The 17,959-nt window shown below is 42.9% G+C and overlaps 1 protein-coding gene across 2 annotated transcripts; it reads left to right on the top strand.

Moving 5' to 3' along the window:
• Positions 1 to 1,924: 1,924 nt before the first annotated feature.
• Positions 1,925 to 17,577, top strand: LOC103475292 (anoctamin-7-like). Of its 2 annotated transcripts, none has more exons than XM_008426808.3 (23): positions 1,925 to 2,454; positions 4,972 to 5,023; positions 5,273 to 5,397; positions 5,581 to 5,688; positions 5,760 to 5,896; positions 5,971 to 6,028; positions 6,397 to 6,507; positions 6,580 to 6,745; positions 7,722 to 7,812; positions 9,307 to 9,403; positions 9,902 to 10,045; positions 10,124 to 10,261; positions 10,336 to 10,431; positions 10,563 to 10,665; positions 11,596 to 11,707; positions 11,870 to 11,924; positions 14,017 to 14,114; positions 14,967 to 15,091; positions 15,179 to 15,399; positions 15,472 to 15,602; positions 15,681 to 15,771; positions 16,481 to 16,600; positions 16,707 to 17,577. In XM_008426808.3, exons 1-23 carry the CDS (start codon positions 2,365 to 2,367, stop codon positions 16,788 to 16,790), a joined length of 2,553 nt encoding a protein of 850 aa, XP_008425030.2. In that variant the 5' UTR covers positions 1,925 to 2,364; the 3' UTR covers positions 16,791 to 17,577. The 2 variants fall into 2 exon arrangements, with proteins under 2 accessions (XP_008425030.2, XP_008425029.2); XM_008426807.3 differs by having other exon boundaries at positions 1,928 to 2,454; positions 14,967 to 15,109; positions 15,194 to 15,399.
• The last annotated feature ends 382 nt before the right edge of the window (positions 17,578 to 17,959 follow it).

Raw genomic sequence — 17,959 nt, forward strand, 5'->3', positions numbered from 1 at the left:
AACTAAATGATAGCATTTAGCTATAGCATGCTAACTGTTTTAATATATGCACAAATGATTGATATTGTGATCCTATGAATGTTTTATTTTATTTTAGAGTTGAAGGAAAATTTACACCTTGATAGACTAAATAGTGTCATCTTATTTTTTCATATATATGACTCTGCCAACAAAAAGTCTCACAGAATAATATATATGGCACCGTAAAAGCAAAAATGGGAATTTTTGCCTGCATCCGTTTGGCAACCCTGGTTTAACCAACCAGATTAGTTATTCTGAGCCGCGGATAACATAGGAAATAGCGCCCCCTTCACTTCCGGAGTGCAATGGTCCCATTTCCTGATAAGGTATGAGACTGCTATGTGGTCCTTCCCGCCTGTTTCTGTTTGCTGCAGCGAGGTGTAGTTGCTATTTAAACTTTCGCGTTTTAATATTAGCTACAGTGCTTGGTGTAATACCGGGTTCAGCCCCGCTATGAAGGCTCACTGAGATTCCGTAAATCAAAAAAATATATATATATTTTTTCCAACATTGACTTAGATTATCTGACACAAGAGCCTATATTAGAAATTAAACAATGTAACATATATTATAAAATGTATATGTGTTATAACATTCACCAGCAAAGTTTACACAGGTGGTAAAGACTATTATTTAAATGTAATTCTTTCACTAGTAAGATACATCCCAAATCTTCCGTTTTTGTTTTGAAAGTTTCCTAAAGACGCGATGTGAGGAAGAAGAAGGATATATCTATAAAGAGAGACGGATTCACTGCAGCACGGATGAATCTCGCATCGGATTTTGGACTCAATCTCAGCTGCTGAATCTCTGAAGCTAGAACTCGTCGGCTGAAAAACATACATATATCTATATATATGTAATACATATAGATATATGTATTACATATATCTATATGTAATACATATAGATATATGTATTACATATATATATATGCATTACATATAGATATATTACATAGATATATGTAATAGATGTATTACATATATCTATGTAATAAATATATGTAATATATCTGTAATAAATATATGTAATAGATACATATCTATTAAATATATAATAGATATATATTATATATCTTATATAATTATCTATTATATAATAGATATACACTGCTCAAAAATATAAAGGGAACACTTAAGCAACACAATATAACTCCAAGTAAATCAAACGTCTGTGAAATCAAACTGTCCACTTGGGGAGCAACGATAGATAGATAGATAGATAGATAGATAGATAGATAGATAGATAGATAGATAGATAGATAGATAGATAGATAGATAGATAGATAGATAGATAGATAGATAGATATCTGTATCCATATGGATACATATAAACATGTAACCAATATATATTATTCAGTATTAATCATTATTTTTGTTTTGTTATATAAATATATATTGACATTACTAAATAATTTATTAAATAAATTATGAACGGTTGTATGCTTTGTAATATGCTCATCATACATCAATATCAGAATATTCCATTCCTATTCTATTGTTATAGCCACTAAGCATATTTAAATATGCTGAACTATGTATTAAAACATACTTAAATAATACAATTGTTTATAAATGTAGCTTTAATAGATGTTTGAATATGGTTTCCAGTCATAAAAAAATCGTGTTATGATCGATGAAATGCGCTCATACGTCATTGTGCTGCTAAACACATAACGCTGAGTGGAGTGGTGTACCGCTCCAAGATGGCCGCCCTAAATCTCGTCAGCGACAATAGGAGAGAGCAGCCATGAGGCGTCTATCCTTATATTATGTCTATGGGGAGGAAACACCACGGTTTCGGTAATGCAAGTTATTGACGCATACGCAAAGCTGCCGGATTACAGTAAATGTATTTTTCATGTTGCATAAATGTTTTTTTCCCTTTTTTTATTTTTTCCTAAAAATGTAGTCCTGCATTTTCAAAAACATGCTCAGCCAGAGATTCACCGCCGATAGATGGCTTTTGGTTAAATTTGATATTATACAAAACTGATTTATGTAGGTTCAGACAACTAACTTATTTATATTATTTAATTGACATCCATCCATCTTCTTCCGCTTATCCGGGGTCGGGTCGCCGGGGTCGCATTTAACTGACATTATTAAATTATTTCATAAAGTTCTTTTGTAGTTCCAAATGTCTCGACTATTTTTAATCACCTTTCCTGGTCACACTTGACCGAATATGCAAGTTATTCGATGACGTAATTCGTCGAATTTTAGAATAGCCAATAGCTGCTTCGCTTGCTGACCGGTTGCCAATGGCAACAGTGGCGGCGGCGTCTTCACAGTTTGCTTGCCGGGGCAGTTGCTGGTCAAGTGGATGTAGTTAGAAAACATGAGCAGAGCGCCAGAGAGCGGACAGCCAACCGCTGTTCAGTGTTGGACGAAGACACCGCCTACTAAAATGAGGAAAAGTCAAATTCAGGTGAATATAAATGTACAGTTAAGTTAGCTGACTCCATGCCAGACGGTTCCGGTGTTTTGGCTAGCTCCGTTAGACCTGCTAGTCCCCCTAACATGCCGAAGAGGCAGAAGAAGACGGAAGATAAACATGGACATTTGAGGACAAATACGAGAGTGGAGAGGACTTGCATCATTTTGGACAAAAAAAAAAAAAAAAAAAGCTTCTTTAGTTCAAATCCAAGTATTTAATGCTGAAGTAGCTAAAAGGTCCATCAGGTAACCAAACTGCAGAACAGTTCTATAATTTAGTTTTACATGTATATAGAAGTATCTAAATTAACCTGGACAATATCAACAAGTACCAGGAAGACATATTAGTATTTACAAAAGCCTCTTTGTTTAAAGGTGCATAGATAAATAAATCATAGCAATTAATCAAAGGGTATGCCATTAATAATTGAACTGCTCTATTTTTCTGTAATATATAAGCTGAACTAGTTTTACTCAAGGTAATGCTTACATAAGATTTTATGTATTCACTTATTATTAACTAATAATTATAGGTATAACTGTAATAAAGCCTGGAACTGGAGGAAAACTGGTCGGCCGTGCAGGAAACAGGAAGTCTGTGTGAGGGGATGAGATCTTTGTTTTCTCCATCAGCGACGTGTCTCATCAGCGTCGAAGACATAAAAAAACGGAGTTTATGAGAACGGAGCTGATTTAAAAAAAAAATACCATGATAAAAAGGAATCATATGAGATTTCTACACATAAAACTGTTGATTAATGGAGCGATCAGCAGCATGAGTCATGCCGATAATGTTATCAACGAGCTCAACTGGGAAATGCTGGTTGGGCATCAGGAATCGTAGTTTCCAAGCAGAACCGCACCAACAACAGGAGCTCATTTCTTCTGGTGTTTCATCAAAATACACTATTTTTTTCTTCAGTTATTCTTCTTGTATAAACATATTTTCAGTCAATACTTCCTTGAACAAAATGTCCACACAGCCAAGATCTTGTTGCCCTGCAGCGTAACATCATATCCAGACTTTTCCCATCATAGAACGCCACAATAAACTCCAGTAAATAACACAGTCGGGGTGTGGCGGTGGATTCTGACCTGAACCTTCAGAGCCACATAAAGACAGTTACAAAGTCGGTCTTCTATCACCCGAAGAACATCTCCAGGGTTAAAAGACTAATTTTCCAGCAAGATCTAGAGAAACTCTTGCACCTGTTTGTCTTTGGTTGCACTGACAGAACCAGAACCAAACATGGAGAAGCAGCATTCAGCTTCTGTGCACCACAGATCTGGGACAAACTTCGACAAAACAGCTGAAACACTGAGTTCCTTTGTATTGAGATTAGAAAATCTGCCTGCTTAGAGCTGCTTTTGAACCATAACTAAGTTATGGCGAGTAACAAAAACTCTCATTACATAAGCACAAATAATACATAAGCACAAATATCGGAAAATTTGTTAGTATTTCTAAAGTAGCACCACAAAATTAGAGATTTTGATTGAAGGATATATATATATATATATATATATATATATATATATATATATATATATATATATATATATATATATATATATATAGATGGTAGATCTGAGCAATAGAGGCTCAGATCTACCATCTACCTCAGATTGTGCAAGGAGGCCCCTGAGACAGTCCAGCACATAATAGCAGGGTGCAAGATGCTGGCAGGGAAAGCGTACATGGAACGACATAACCAAGTGGCGGGCATAGTGTACAGGAACATCTGTGCAGAATATGTTTTACATGTAGAATAAGTGGTGGAGAATGACCGAGCTAAGATCCTGTGGGACTTCCAGATCCAGACAGACAAGATGGTAATGGAGAACCAACCGGACATTGTGGTGGTGGATAAAGAACAGAGGAAAGCCGTTGTGGTGGATGTAGCAATACCAAGTGACTACAACATCAGGAAAAAGGAGCATGAGAAATTGGAGAAATACCAGGGCCTCAGGGAGGAACTGGAAAAGACCTGGAAGGTGAAGACCACAGTGGTGCCTGTGGTCATCGGGGCCCTCGGGGCAGACAGTCACCCCCAAACTGGAGCAGTGGCTCAAACAGATCCCAGGAACAACATCAGACATCTCAGTCCAGAAATGTGCAGTTCTAGGCACAGCCAAGATACTGGAGGAGAACCTCAAGCTCCCAGGCCTCTGGTAGAGGACCCGAGCTCAGAGGATGAAACAGACCACCCACGGAGGGTGAGAAGGGAATTTTTTATATATATATGATAAATCATAAATTCCTGGAGTGACTGATTTAAAATCCCACGACTCTACAGACCCTGAACCTGGCGGGGAAACGACTGGGAGCCGAAAACCAACAAGGAAACACAGAAAGTTAAAGTTTTTCATGAGGAAACCGACACAAATCAGCCACAGAGACTCTCAGAATGCATTGAAACCATTCAATGCTTTCTGTTCATTGAATAGTGGTTTGTTTAGAGCAAACACGTATGTTGGCTCTAAATAGGAATTTCTTATTGTTTTCCAGCAAGCATCGATTCTTAACAGGAACGTGTTCAGAGACAGAAAGACTCGAATTGGTAAGACGGATTTTACTGAAGTTCTTTGTAAAATTTGTTAGAAAACTTTGTTCAATTAACAACTTTTTATTGGAAAAAAACAGATTAATTTTAGTATGAATGATTAAAATATTGTAAATCAGCTTACTGTTTAAATTCTACAGCTTTATGTTGTTAGTAAAACATTCATTTGTTCATAAAGAAGGAATTAGGGATATCTTTTTCCATCTGCATGAGTGAACTTTTGAGAGCTGTTTTCCTATTGGTCAGATTTTGTCCTGGTGTGGGAGGAGCTTCGGGGTGTTAATGAGAATGGCGCCGCCACCGCCGCCCAGAGGAAGTGGAGGGAACAGTTTCTGAGGAGACTGAAACAAGTAGGCCTGCTGTTGGAGCAGGTGAGCAAAACAAACACACCTGAGAGTGAAGTCAAACCCAAACAGAGCGACATGTGAGTGAAACGGCTGCCTCTGATTGGCTGTGATGAGGGGATGGAAGGCGTCCCACATCATGACGTGCTGGACAGGTGCTCTATGTCCTAACATGTCCCCTTCAAGGTCATTCTGTTCTGTTGTCCACAGAGGGAGGTCCACAAGGCGAAGAAGAGGATCCACTTCATCCTCCTCAGCGCCCCCTGGAGTGTCCTCTGCTACTACGCCGAGGAGATCAATCTCAAAGTCCCGCTGGAGGTAAAGCCCTCCCATGCAGCTGTCACGCCTCTAGTGGACGTCCTCTGAGCGTGTCCTTCGTCCTCCTGCAGGTGGTCACCGTTCCAATCACTAACTGGTCCGAAAAGTTCCTGTCCAAGTTGTCCCTCCCCAACCCTCTGTCCCAGAACGTCCCCAACCCACCGCTGGAATACTACACCTGTCAGTTCAGGACCAACAAGCTGGGGAGGTCTGCAGTGTCTCTGTCCTTTGTCTGGGACCAGACTAGTTTCTGCTGCAGCATCACCTGTCCTCTGTCTGCAGGTTCCTGGGAAGCGGTGACAAGGACACGTTCTTTAAGACCACCCAGAGGCACCAAGTGGTGAGTTCAGGCACCGTAGAACATCTAATTATTCTTCTTCTGAGATGAGGACAAGAAGAAAATGAGTTCAAGACGAGTCTTGAGCCCCGCATCCCTGATAATCTGACGTACAACAAAACAACAAGTTGTTGCTGTCGGACAGAAGCTTTGTATCCCCAAAAATATAACTTATGAGGAAACAAATTAACTTGTTATAATTTACCAGGGTTTGGTGACAGTTATTCCCAGTCAAAATATCTTAAGCTGTGTTTCTCATGGAACATTCCTCAGGGGCGTGTCCTGGTGTCCCTCATCTCTGGTTTATAATAGTTTGACGTCCTGAAGAAACTCGTTTCTCTGTGAAGAAAAGTCTCTCTGTGTCTCTGCAGCTGTATGAGATCCTGGCCAGAACTCCGTACGGTTGTGTGAAACGGGGCGAGGTGGGCATCGACCGGCTGATCAGTGAGGAAGTCTTCACGGCAGCGTACCCACTGCACGAGGTCTGAACCTGACATTCCGACAGTTTAAAATGGTTTAGAGACGAACCTTTACAATATCAGCTCTGTTTTCAGGGGAACTACAAGATGCCGGACAACCCAGTGTCCCCCCAGTCTTTAGAACTGAGGCAGATCCTGCATGAGTACTGGTCCAAGTGGTCCTGCTGGAGACGCTACCAACCTCTTTATCACATAAGAGCATACTTTGGGGAGAAGATAGCTCTCTACTTTGCGTGGATCGGTAATTACAGTCATGATTGAAATGTCAGGCTGCACAGTGGCGTAGTTGGTAGAGCTGTTGTCTTGCAGCAAGAAGGTTCTGGGTTCGATTCCCGGCCCCGGTCTTTCTGCATGGAGTCTCCATGTTCTCCCTGTGCATGGTGGGTTTTCTCCAGGTACTCCGGTTTCCTCCCACAGTCCAAAAACATGACTGTCAGGTTAATTGGCCTCTCCAAATTGTCCCTAGGTGTGAGTGTCTGTGTGCATGGTTGTGTGCACACACACAACCATGCACACAGACTGGGACAGACTGGCAACCTGTCCAGGTGACCCCGCCTCTCGCCGGGAACATTAGCTGGAGAGGCAGCAGCACCTCCTGACCCCACTAAGGTACAAGGGTGTAAAGAAAATGGATGGATTGAAATGTCCTGATCCAGTCCAGACATGCCTCGTTTCATTGAGCGGTACGGCTCGATACACTGTTCTGTTTGTTTCCATTGTAAAGCCGGCCCATTCCACCGACCCCTAGTGCACCGTTCCTGGGTCCCCCTCAGGTGTAGGTCCATAGGACAACGGTACGGTACGGTTAGCATGGCGCCACACCACACAGTCCATTGATTGTGAGACAAAAAACATCACTGTTTGCGAGAAGTTTGTCATTGCTCTCGTATGACGTAATGGTCCAACCGGCGGAGGAATCGCCACACCAATCCGGGCCGCACTGCTCAGTGGAAACGAGGCGGTCGTCGTTCCCTGTTTTCCATGCTATGATCCAGTTTTCCCCTTAATCCTTTAAAGTGGTCTAAACAAACCATTCACCAGTCTGACTGGAGGATATGAGATGTCTTTAAGATTTTCAGTGGACAAACAGCTTTCTCTAGGATGACGAGTTGCCATGGATGAGTACTGGAGTCCCTGGCCTTCTCGTCAGAAGGCAGATTTAACACAGACTTCATGACTGTAACTCTACTCAGTGTTAAGTCAGTGGGTGTCTGCAGGTTTCTACACTGCCTGGCTGCTGCCTGCATCTGTGGTTGGGACTCTGATCTTCCTGTTGGGTTTTGCAGATTTGCTCTCTGACGTCTCAGCGTAAGATCACATTCTACCTTTATTGTTCAGAGCAGTGGTCCCCAACCCCCGGGCCGCGGACCGGTACCGGTCTGTGTACCAATTGGTACCGGGCCACGCAAGAAATAATGAAATATTTCCGTTTTATGTATTATTTGAGTCTGAAGGATCTTTTATTTTGAAAATCCTTTAACCGGATTCTCTCGGTTACCTGCAGCAAAATGAGTCAGAAACAGATCAGATGTCTTTGGAAAGTTTTTTTGCAAATGGGAAAAGGCCCAGAGAAGAGACAGGAGGATGGATTTATCCTGAACCGGTAGGTGAGTCCCACATTACAAGCCGCTCTGCGTAACATGCGGCGACCAGCTGCTAAATAGGCAATGAAGCTTCAAGCTGCTTCGCCACATAGAGACCAAGCAGGCTGTGGATATAAGCAACACATCGGGTGTTATTGTCTCTCATCACTCCCAGATGGACCGTCTGGTTGCAGAGAAACAAGCTCAGGGCTCCTGTTAGACAGTATCGTGAGTTAAAATGTTCACGAAAGTAAAATGTTCGTTTTTGTGGTGCATCTGTATCTTATTTTGAAAGGATATATAAATGTTACCATAGTGACCAGAGTCAGAGCGTATGGGCAGTGGTCGAGAGGAGATGAGTAGAGCTTGTGAGTCTTAAGTCTGGTTTAGACGGAAAGATTTCAGAATGTCGGCCGATTCTCCAAACCTCTGTGACCACAGAGCTGATAAAGAACAACAGGTTTGATCGGTTCGTGTGTCCAAGGCAGGAGCAACACGAACCGATTCCAGTCAGAACATCCCGATTCCAGAGGATAATCCAGTAAAACCCCCAACATAGCAGGAATTTAGAATAACCAAACACGGATGACGATGTAGAAGCAACAGTGATAGTTTGTGGAGTCATTTTAAGAGATAAAATGCGTAACAAAAAGAAAAGGTGGTGGATAAAAGACGGCGGGAGCAGCTGCTCTATTTGCTGCACTATGATTTGGAGGTGAATGTTTATTCACAGTTAACATTTTTAACTGAATAAACATATATAATTAATGACCTTTAGATTTAATAATAAACATTTTCACATATCATCTCCAATATCCACCAGACTCTCAGATATGTCAGCTGTTTGGGATTCCCCTCTGCTCTGACGTCACCGCGCTTTCTGATTGGCTACCCGTCACATTCAGCAGGTTGTTCTCGTTCCCAGTCAGGAAAAACCCCACAGGCTGCGATAAAAGGGCCAAAACAACCCAAATTGGGTATATTCAGGATTTAGTGGGAACACCAACATGCACCTCCCCCCACCCACCCAGGCCGCAGCAAAGTTTCCAAGTCTTGACCGGTCCGCGGTAATAAAAAGGTTGGGGACCACTGTTTTAGACTTTATGCTTTTGTAACAATCCCAATTTCTGTACTGCTTGACTTGTCTGTGGTGAAAACGATTCACCACCCAAACAAAAGCCTGTATAGTTTCTACAGAAGATGTTCTTTGTACCTGCAGGAAGGAGGTGTGTGAGAGCGAAGACGCTTTCATCATGTGTCCTCTCTGCGACATCTGCTCCACCTGGAACTATTCCAGCATCTGCATCACCTATAAGGTACCTGTGAGCCACTTCATTCCTCTTTTCTCTGCCTAAACCAGCCTAACTTAACCGAAGCATCCTCAGGTACAGAGGTTGTCTAATCTAAGTGTTTCGATTTTTTAGCGGTGCTTTTAATGTCTTTCAACAGTTTGCTTTAGGTCAGTTGACTTGGGTCTTATGATTGGATTAAATATTTTTTACATATATTTTCTATTGGTCTTTGATTTTAGAAATTCAACATTTTAGTATAAATAGGACGTTTTGACCTAACGGGGAAGGAAAAGACTTACATGAGCTGGTTGTCTTCTAGTTAGTACTCTGGAGGAATGGAGCTGTAAGCCACCTAACGAGGGCCATTTGAACTCCCTACAGTCAGTTAGACCTTGTTTCCAATGACTGATGATCCCTCTTTCCTGTAACTTTCATATCCTTGTGCTCCTGCTAGCTCAGGTTATAACAAGTAATAAATAAGCAGCACGGCTCTGCCTCAGCGTGTCCTTCGTGTCTCTGCAGGCGGGTCTCCTGTTTGACAACTGGGGGACAGTGTTTTTCAGTCTCTTCATGTCTTTGTGGGCCGTCACCTTCCTGGAGTACTGGAGGCGAACTTCTTCGATTCTTACCCACCGCTGGGGCTGCTCTGAGTTCGAGGACATTGAGGTCAGATGCCACGATGCCTCGCTCTAAAATGGTTCCACTTTCCAGAAGCTTCTGTAAGTCCGTTCCTTCCCCGAACAGGAGCGTCCGCGTCCAGAGTTCTCGGCCATGGCGCCGATGACCACGAGGAACACAATCACCGGGGCTGAGGAACCTTACTTTCCTGAGAATAAACGCTTCCACAGAACTGCCACTGGATGCATGGTCATCGTCATCATGGTAAGCCTCCTGATCTTCAGCGTATACCATCAGAAGTTAGAATAAGAGGCTGAACTTCAGTTCCCTGTGTGCAGATTTGTGTGGTCCCGATGTTCCTCATTGCCATTATTTTGTACCGTACCATCCTCAGAGTCGTCCTCTACAAGTCAACTCCTACTGACAGCGCCTCTGTGAGTCTAACAGCTGGGGCGTTCCTTCCAGTGTTTTCAGAATCTGTACAGACAGTACAGATTTCTGAGTACGCTGCCCTGAGGGACACCTAATGTTCTGCTCCTGAGCTTGAACTGGTTTCTGCTTTCAGGCTGGGACAATAGCCAGCATTTCAGCATCAGTGCTGAACCTGATCATTATCCTTACATTGTCCAGAATTTACACCTCGCTGGCCGGCATCCTCACACGCTGGGGTGAGTCTCTGTTCTTGGTGATGAAATCACTGAACGGCCCCTTCAGGCTTTCACCATTCCAGTAGTGATGAATCACACCTGTAACATAACAGAATGATCAACCAGGGGATACATAGCCTGACATCTTCAGAGGCTCTCTTCCTCTTCTCGTATGCGGTTCGTTTTGTGTAGCATCAACCTTTTTTTGAATTGAGCTAGCGGTGTTAGCCTCTCTCTTTTTGGTGTTTTGCTTTAATTGTTGATGGCAGTGTTTTCCTCTCCCAGTTTTGGTTGTTTTTTATGCACTGTGTTGACTCTCCTTCAATGTTAGGAGTGGCAATGTCATCATTCTGGTATTGGTGGCTGTATGGTGGGGGGAACTATCTGGCTTCTCTGATTCTGCTTGGTGCTCATAAGTTGCACCAACAGTCGGTTCCACAAGCACCAGTTTGGGATCTGCCCTGGTTCTGGAAGGTGTGTTCTACCCTCCATTAGAGGCAGGCAGACTTCAAGTGGAGAGCTACATGCTCTCTCTGTCTCAGATGGGTTTTGTTGGCTATGATGTCACCTCATTGTCACTGGAACCAGCCAATGAGATTGACACGATTTCAGCTGACGTCAGGAGGATGTTCTCACGCTCAGAGGGACTCATTGTGACATCGCTGGTATCAGTCACCAGGGTTTTCAGCAACGTCCTCTGGTGGTCAGTAGGGATGAAATTGAACAAAACTTATATATGTAGCTGTGGATCGATGAATCCCAGATGACCATAGAGATTCTCTGACACTTGCATTGCATGACAAGATTCTGTAAGAACAGAGCCTCGGATGTCAGGCTATCATATGGTTGATCAGCCAATATGTCACAGCTGTGACTCTGTATCTGGTGTTCATGTGGTGGAAACCTCTCCGTCTTCACCATCTTCATGCCTGTGTGTTTGTTGCTATTCAGAAATGCATCGCACTCAAACCAAATATGAAGACATGTTCATCCTCAAAGTTTTCATATTCCAGTTTGTGAACTTCTACTCAACTCCAATCTACATCGCCTTCTTCAAAGGCAGGTGAGAGCTGCTCCAGCAAGTCACGACGGACTCCAAGCTGCTTCAGTGTAGCGTTTTTATCAAGTATTTGAGTGGTTCTGCTTCTAATCATAGAGTTGTTTGACTCTCTCCAAAGACTTAGCCTGTGTTTGTGCTAACTAGCTTGTTTGTGGGTCTCTTCAGGTTCGTCGGTTACCCTGGAATGTACAACACTCTGTTTGGCATTCGCAATGAAGAAGTGAGTTTGTTTTTGCTCATGTTTGAAAGAAAGACAAATATTTCCTTAATCAGAAAATATTTTTTCAAGGGGCTGCCTGCAAATGTCATGTTAGGGGTTGTATCTACCTCAACCCCAAACATCCTGAGGCTCTTCAGGACCAGGACGAAGTTCTGATCCACGCCTGGTGTCATCTGATTAAAAGACCTCCTGTGGAGGCTTAACTTGGAGGCTTTCCAGGCTCATCCCACTGGGTTCAGACTCTCAGGCTGATCTGGAACTTTCTGAAGGGCCTATGAATGCTTATGCCTTATTTCCAATATAGCACACCAGTGCAGTTTGGTATTTTATAGTCTGACGTGTTTAGGAGTGCATTTAACCACCAGCTTGACTCTTACTGGTCATTTGGGGTTAAACCCGAGTCCTACCGTTGCATCATATTAGTGGGATGATGGATGTGATGTTTGTCACAAGCAGGGACATTTTTCCATCCCCCCAATCAGTAGATGGTGGTGTGTTGTGTGATGCCAGTAGCTGTTCCCTAACTGGACCGTACTGAGCCCATTACAACAGAAATGGGCTCAGGAGTATTGCAGAATGGGTCGGTTCTATGGGTCAATGGAAACAGACAAAACAGTGAACCGAAGTGCACCAACCTGAGCCGTAGTGCTCAGTGGAGATTCTCGGACTGAGCCTGAGAGTGTTGCTGCAGTAAGTCATGTCTGGGTTTGCCTCCTGCACTTTTTGGACCTGCTGATGTTGTACCATATGGACATAGGATCTGTCAGTTTGTTATGTTTAAATTAGAGATGTGCCGATCAGGTTTTTTCCTACCGATTCCGATTCATATCACTGATACTGATCACATAATTATTATTTTTTTAATCATAAGCACTACCGGTTACATTATGTGGAAAAAGAAACCATGAATTCACCTTAATTTAGACAAAAACTTGTTTTTAACAACTTTTTCCAAGAACAAAACAAAACAGGCATTGTGCAAATTGTCCTGCTATCAATAATACTATCTTTAACAGACTGATAACATATGGAGGCTCTGAAGAGGATAAATAATGCAAAGAGTCTAAATAAAACCTCTCAACATTGCTAAAAAAATTCAAGTATAAAACTTAACATTCAAAGTCAAATACAGGATCCATTACAATAAACAATCCAGAGTTACTGAATGAAACCTTCCTGCTAGCATGGCGGCTAGCTGATTACTGCTAGTTCTGAGTGGCTGTTTCTGACTGAGCGGAGTAATTATGCAGAGCAGGGAGGAGATCGATTATTTTTTAGAGATTATCTGTCTCACGTTAGGACAGCGAAAGTTTTAATACGTATGTAAAATGTATTTTTTTAGGTTAGATGCTGCAGCTTTAAGCAGAGGTTCGGTGTGAGAGTCACTACCAGGTGGAGCAGAAGCGTCGCTCCGTCTGTCAAATATTACTACCTGTAGCGTAGCAGCGGTTCAACAGCGAGAGCAGAACCAGCGTCTTACATCGCAGCTCGAAGACTTAAATAATTTAGCGGGTTATTTGTTTAGCTTTCTGACCGTCATGCTAATCCGGATGAGTGTTTGTAGCTGCGCTGATTTACCTGCTATCTGATCCTCCATATGTCTTTTTACTGCAGTGAGCCTCGATGTAGCCAAACTTCGTCAAGTATACCATTGTTTTTATGTCGTATTAGATTTGTCGTGTTGATGCATTTTGACGTGCTTCAATTTTCCACCGCAACACGCAAACGTCCCCATTCACTCAGTGCGTTATAGTTCCACATGGCTTAGGATTTGTTGCTGCGCACTTGTGCAGAGTGAGGGAAAGAGGAGACCAGCTGCACAGGCAGGCTGCAAAATGAGATGCAGGTGATCGGTTTGTGTGATCGGCAACAAGAGACCGTGATCGGCGATCACCGATCATAAACTTCTTCACGGAAATCGGCCGATTATGATCGGTCGCCGATCGATCGGCACACCTCTAGTTTAAATATGTTAGAAGACAGAAGCTGCTGTAAATATTGTAATGAACTCTGCAAAAAGTTCCAGCGGGCTGATTTTTACCACAGGCAGATAATATGAATGAAGAAGATGATGTTCGTGTCTCTGTTCCAGTGTGGAGCCGGCGGGTGTCTTATTGACCTGGCTCAGGAGCTGCTGGTCATCATGGTGGGAAAGCAGTTGATCAACAACGTCCATGAATTCATCTCTCCGTAAGCGACACACACAGACACACACCATCTACCAAAATCTAATGAATCCTCTGCTGTTCACGGCTGGCAGGAGAATTTAAACTGGTATTCAGATTCAGAGTCCTTTCACATCCCAAAACCTTAGATCCAGGTTTAGCTTGTTTAGCAAGCAATGTCCACTTGCATTTCAGGTCTGAATTTATACCTTGTACTGTTTTGAGTTTCTGAAATGGCATTGATGTGTTGTTGTCATATAAAAGAATTTAATTATTTTTAACTTATCATTTTTATTGATAATAATAATAAACACCAGTTACATTACGCCGGTGCTGGTCCAGGTCATTCACTCAACTCGTGACTCCATGCTAATGCTAGTTCTGGTCAATGTAAAGTACAAAATTGTTACTTAAAAAAGGACAAGTGAGATTTGTGCACCAAGCCAGCTTTAAATTTGGCGAGCGAGCCAGGAGCGCTGTTGCGTGAAGAATTAAATAGGATCGTAAAAAACAAGTAAAAAAGAGGGTTTAATAGTTATAGCTTATTTCAGTGTCAGTACCATTTATTTGCTCATGCACTCATGACTCCATGCCATTCCTAGTTCTGGTCAATGTAAAGTAGAAGCTAGTTACTTAAAAATAGGTCAGATTTGCGCACCAAGCCAGTGTTTCAATGTTTCAGCTTCTAAGATTATTTCAGTTCCAAGAATGGACAATTTTCAAACCACACTTACTCCAGCAGTGGAGAAATTTGTTAGAACAGCATTGATTCAATAACTTTACAGAGACTTTATGTAAATCAAGTTGCAAGAGTCTGACAACAGCTTTCAGACTAGACTGCAAGACGCATGAAGCAGAATGCCTCTTGTTTCGGCAGGAAGGTTCAGGCGTGGTGGCAGAGAAGCAAAATCCGTACTCCACAGAAGGCAGGGACTCAGACGATGAGGGACGTTTCCCCCTGGGAGGCAGATTACGAGCTGCTGGTCTGTGAGGGACTCTTCGGTGAATATCTGGAGATGGGTAACCAAAGCCTCTGTTTGCTCCAAAATCAAAGAGCCTCCATGACTGTGGGTTGTTTCTGAAATCTAGTGCTGCTCTTCTCAGTGCTTCAGTTTGGTTTCATCACCATCTTTGTGGCGGCGTTTCCTCTCGCTCCTCTCTTCGCTCTCATGAACAACTGGGTGGAAATCCGTTTGGACGCTCAGAAGTATGTGAAGGAATTTCGCCGCCCGGTGGTGGAGCGAGCTCAGGGCATCGGCATCTGGTTTCACATCCTGCGGTTCATCTCACACATGGCCGTCATCAGCAACGTGAGTCTCCGGTCCTGATGTGGAGCAGCTTTCCTGAGAGAGAGAAAAGACTTTCCCAAAATCTGTTTCCAGGCTTTTCTCATTGCCTTCACCTCGTCCTTTGTGCCTCGGCTGTACTACCGTTACACCAGAGATAGCACCCTGAGAGGCTTCGTTAACTTCACCCTGGCAACTGCCCCACTCAGCCACAACTCCACCTGCAAGTAATGACCTCAATCCGCCGTTGTACCGTTGTCCTCCCAATAGCAGCAAGTTTGGACCTTAACATTGGTTTTGTGCAGGTATAGAGGTTTCAGGGATGATAACGGTGAATATCTGCCGGCGTACTTTCACCTCATTGCTATACGACTTGGCTTCGTCGTCATCTTTGAGGTCAGTGTCTCTCACAGTTTCTAATAGTGCATCCAGACCGAACGCAACTTGAACGTCAGGGGTGTCTGGTTTACAACCTCGGTCCATGGTGGATGCGCGTCGAGGGGCATCGAGAAGTCTCGGACGCGTCTGGTGCTGCGCCTTTTGAAGCGTGTCTGGCAGCAAACACTAGAGTTAGAAAATCTGAACTATTGCAGGTGGACACAGAGTGTCAACCTATCATAGAGACTTGAGTTGGTGGGCTGGCAGGAGAAGAAGATCAGCAGGTCGTCAAACTGGGCTGAGACGTGCTGAAAGCAACCCTCATCAGCACGCAGCTGCGGATTAGGTGGTGAAACTCATACACAGTGCAGAGGGCCAGGTTTTCCTGCTTTCAGAAAATAAAGCCAAGCCACTCTCTCAATTTCCTCTGCCTTTGACTGAAAGAGAAAAACAACTTAAAGTTAAGAGGCTCCTCCCTTTCCACACTTTGCTCAGTTGCGATTCTAGAGCGATTTTGATGCTCAGTATCAAGGGTTTGACTTCAGAGTCCAACTTGAGGCGCTGACCGTCTTTTTGACGTGTGAAACGTGTTTGGTCTGAATGCCCTGTTAGTGTCACGGACTTTCACTGGAGAAGCTTTAGTTGAGTGAGAGCGCCATCAGAGGTGAGTGAAAGAAGCCGCTGTTGCCTGTCTGATGATGTGTGTTTCACCATCTTTGTACCTCAGCATGTGGTCTTCTTCATCGGCCGACTGATTGACCTGACGGTTTCTGACATCCCAGAGGAGGTGGAGCTTAAGATGAAGAGGGAGCACTACATGGCGAAACAGGCACTGGCTGAGAATAAGGTCCAACATTTAAGTCCTTGAAGTTTAGTTTGAGCATCATTTCCTTTCAGTTAGGCCGTGTGTTTGGCAGGAATGGTTTCAGATACATTTTCCTGTGTACCTCCAGGCTTTAGGGACAGCCATGACACCGAATGATAAGGATGTTGTGTCAGGTCATCGTGGATCCAAATATAATACGATCACTGCGTAGCATTACCAACAAATCTGAACACGATCCCAGAGAAAACGGATCCAGCTGACCTGAAGCCCGACTGCATCAGAACTGACCGGTTCATGTGGAGGTTTTACAGCCTGCAGAGCGGGGCTCCTTCTGGACTTTTACTGGACTTATTTAAAATAATTTAGCTTTCCAACTTGTCATAGAACAGTGTGCCGGTGAAGTGTCTTCCTACCTTTACCTTCTGAAACCGGAATCAGAGTAACTCTGACCGACCCAGAGCTGAAAGCTTCTCAGGAACTTCCACAAACAGAGGCTTGAAGTAGAACCACTGAAAATGAAAATGTCTTTTCTTCTGCTGCTGCAGGGAGCTAAAGCTTATTCCAAGGGGCTTATGATGTACCATAATATTTAGAACAACCTCCATCCAGCACAGGCATTCTGGATGTGGAAACTTAAATTAGGCTTCGCTTAGGCTATGAATGTTTGTGTTTTGGTCACTTGCAGAGATATAAATTAATCTGCTTTTGGAGCAGTAGATTATTTCCATTTCTTCCAGCTGCTCAACTGTTGGTCAATTAATGTAGATTTTTAAAAGTATTTTAAGTTTAGCTCATTTCAAAGCAACAACAACTTGTCTTAGTGAGGAAAAAGTAAATATTTACTGCAAAATTCTGAATGTTACATGTTTATTTTATAGGTCAGATGTGGTGTCTTATTTTTATTGTATTTTTGCTAATGCTTGATTAAAAATTAAATGTAATTGTTACATGTGAAATGATTCATTTTGTTGTTACAATAAAGAAACCATAGATTTGAAGGCTTGTTTCTTTCAGGACATTTCAGTTCATGTGATTCACAAAACGTCTGATTAGTTCATAATAATTTGAACATGAAGGTCAAGATTTACTGAGCCCACCTGAAGGGTCAGGGCCGACCACATCAGACAAGAACTGATATCAGAAACATTGTTCATCATACAGTCCAGACAAAAACAGCTTGGTGTGAAACGCAGGTCAGCAAATGGAAGATCATAACCAGTCAAAGTGGGAGATGAAAAGTCAAAGAGTTCAGAGGACATGGAAACGATGTAGAAAATCTTTACAGTCCTGCTTTCTTTGACTCCTGAACTGGTAAAGAAGCTGCAGCAGATTGAAGAAAAAAGCCTCTGACCTCTGACCTGAAGGCTTTGAGCTGCAGAA

This window comes from Poecilia reticulata, chromosome 13 (genome assembly GCF_904066995.2).
Source record: "Poecilia reticulata chromosome 13, P_reticulata-male-v2, whole genome shotgun sequence".
Classification (NCBI taxonomy): Eukaryota; Metazoa; Chordata; class Actinopteri; order Cyprinodontiformes; family Poeciliidae; genus Poecilia; species Poecilia reticulata.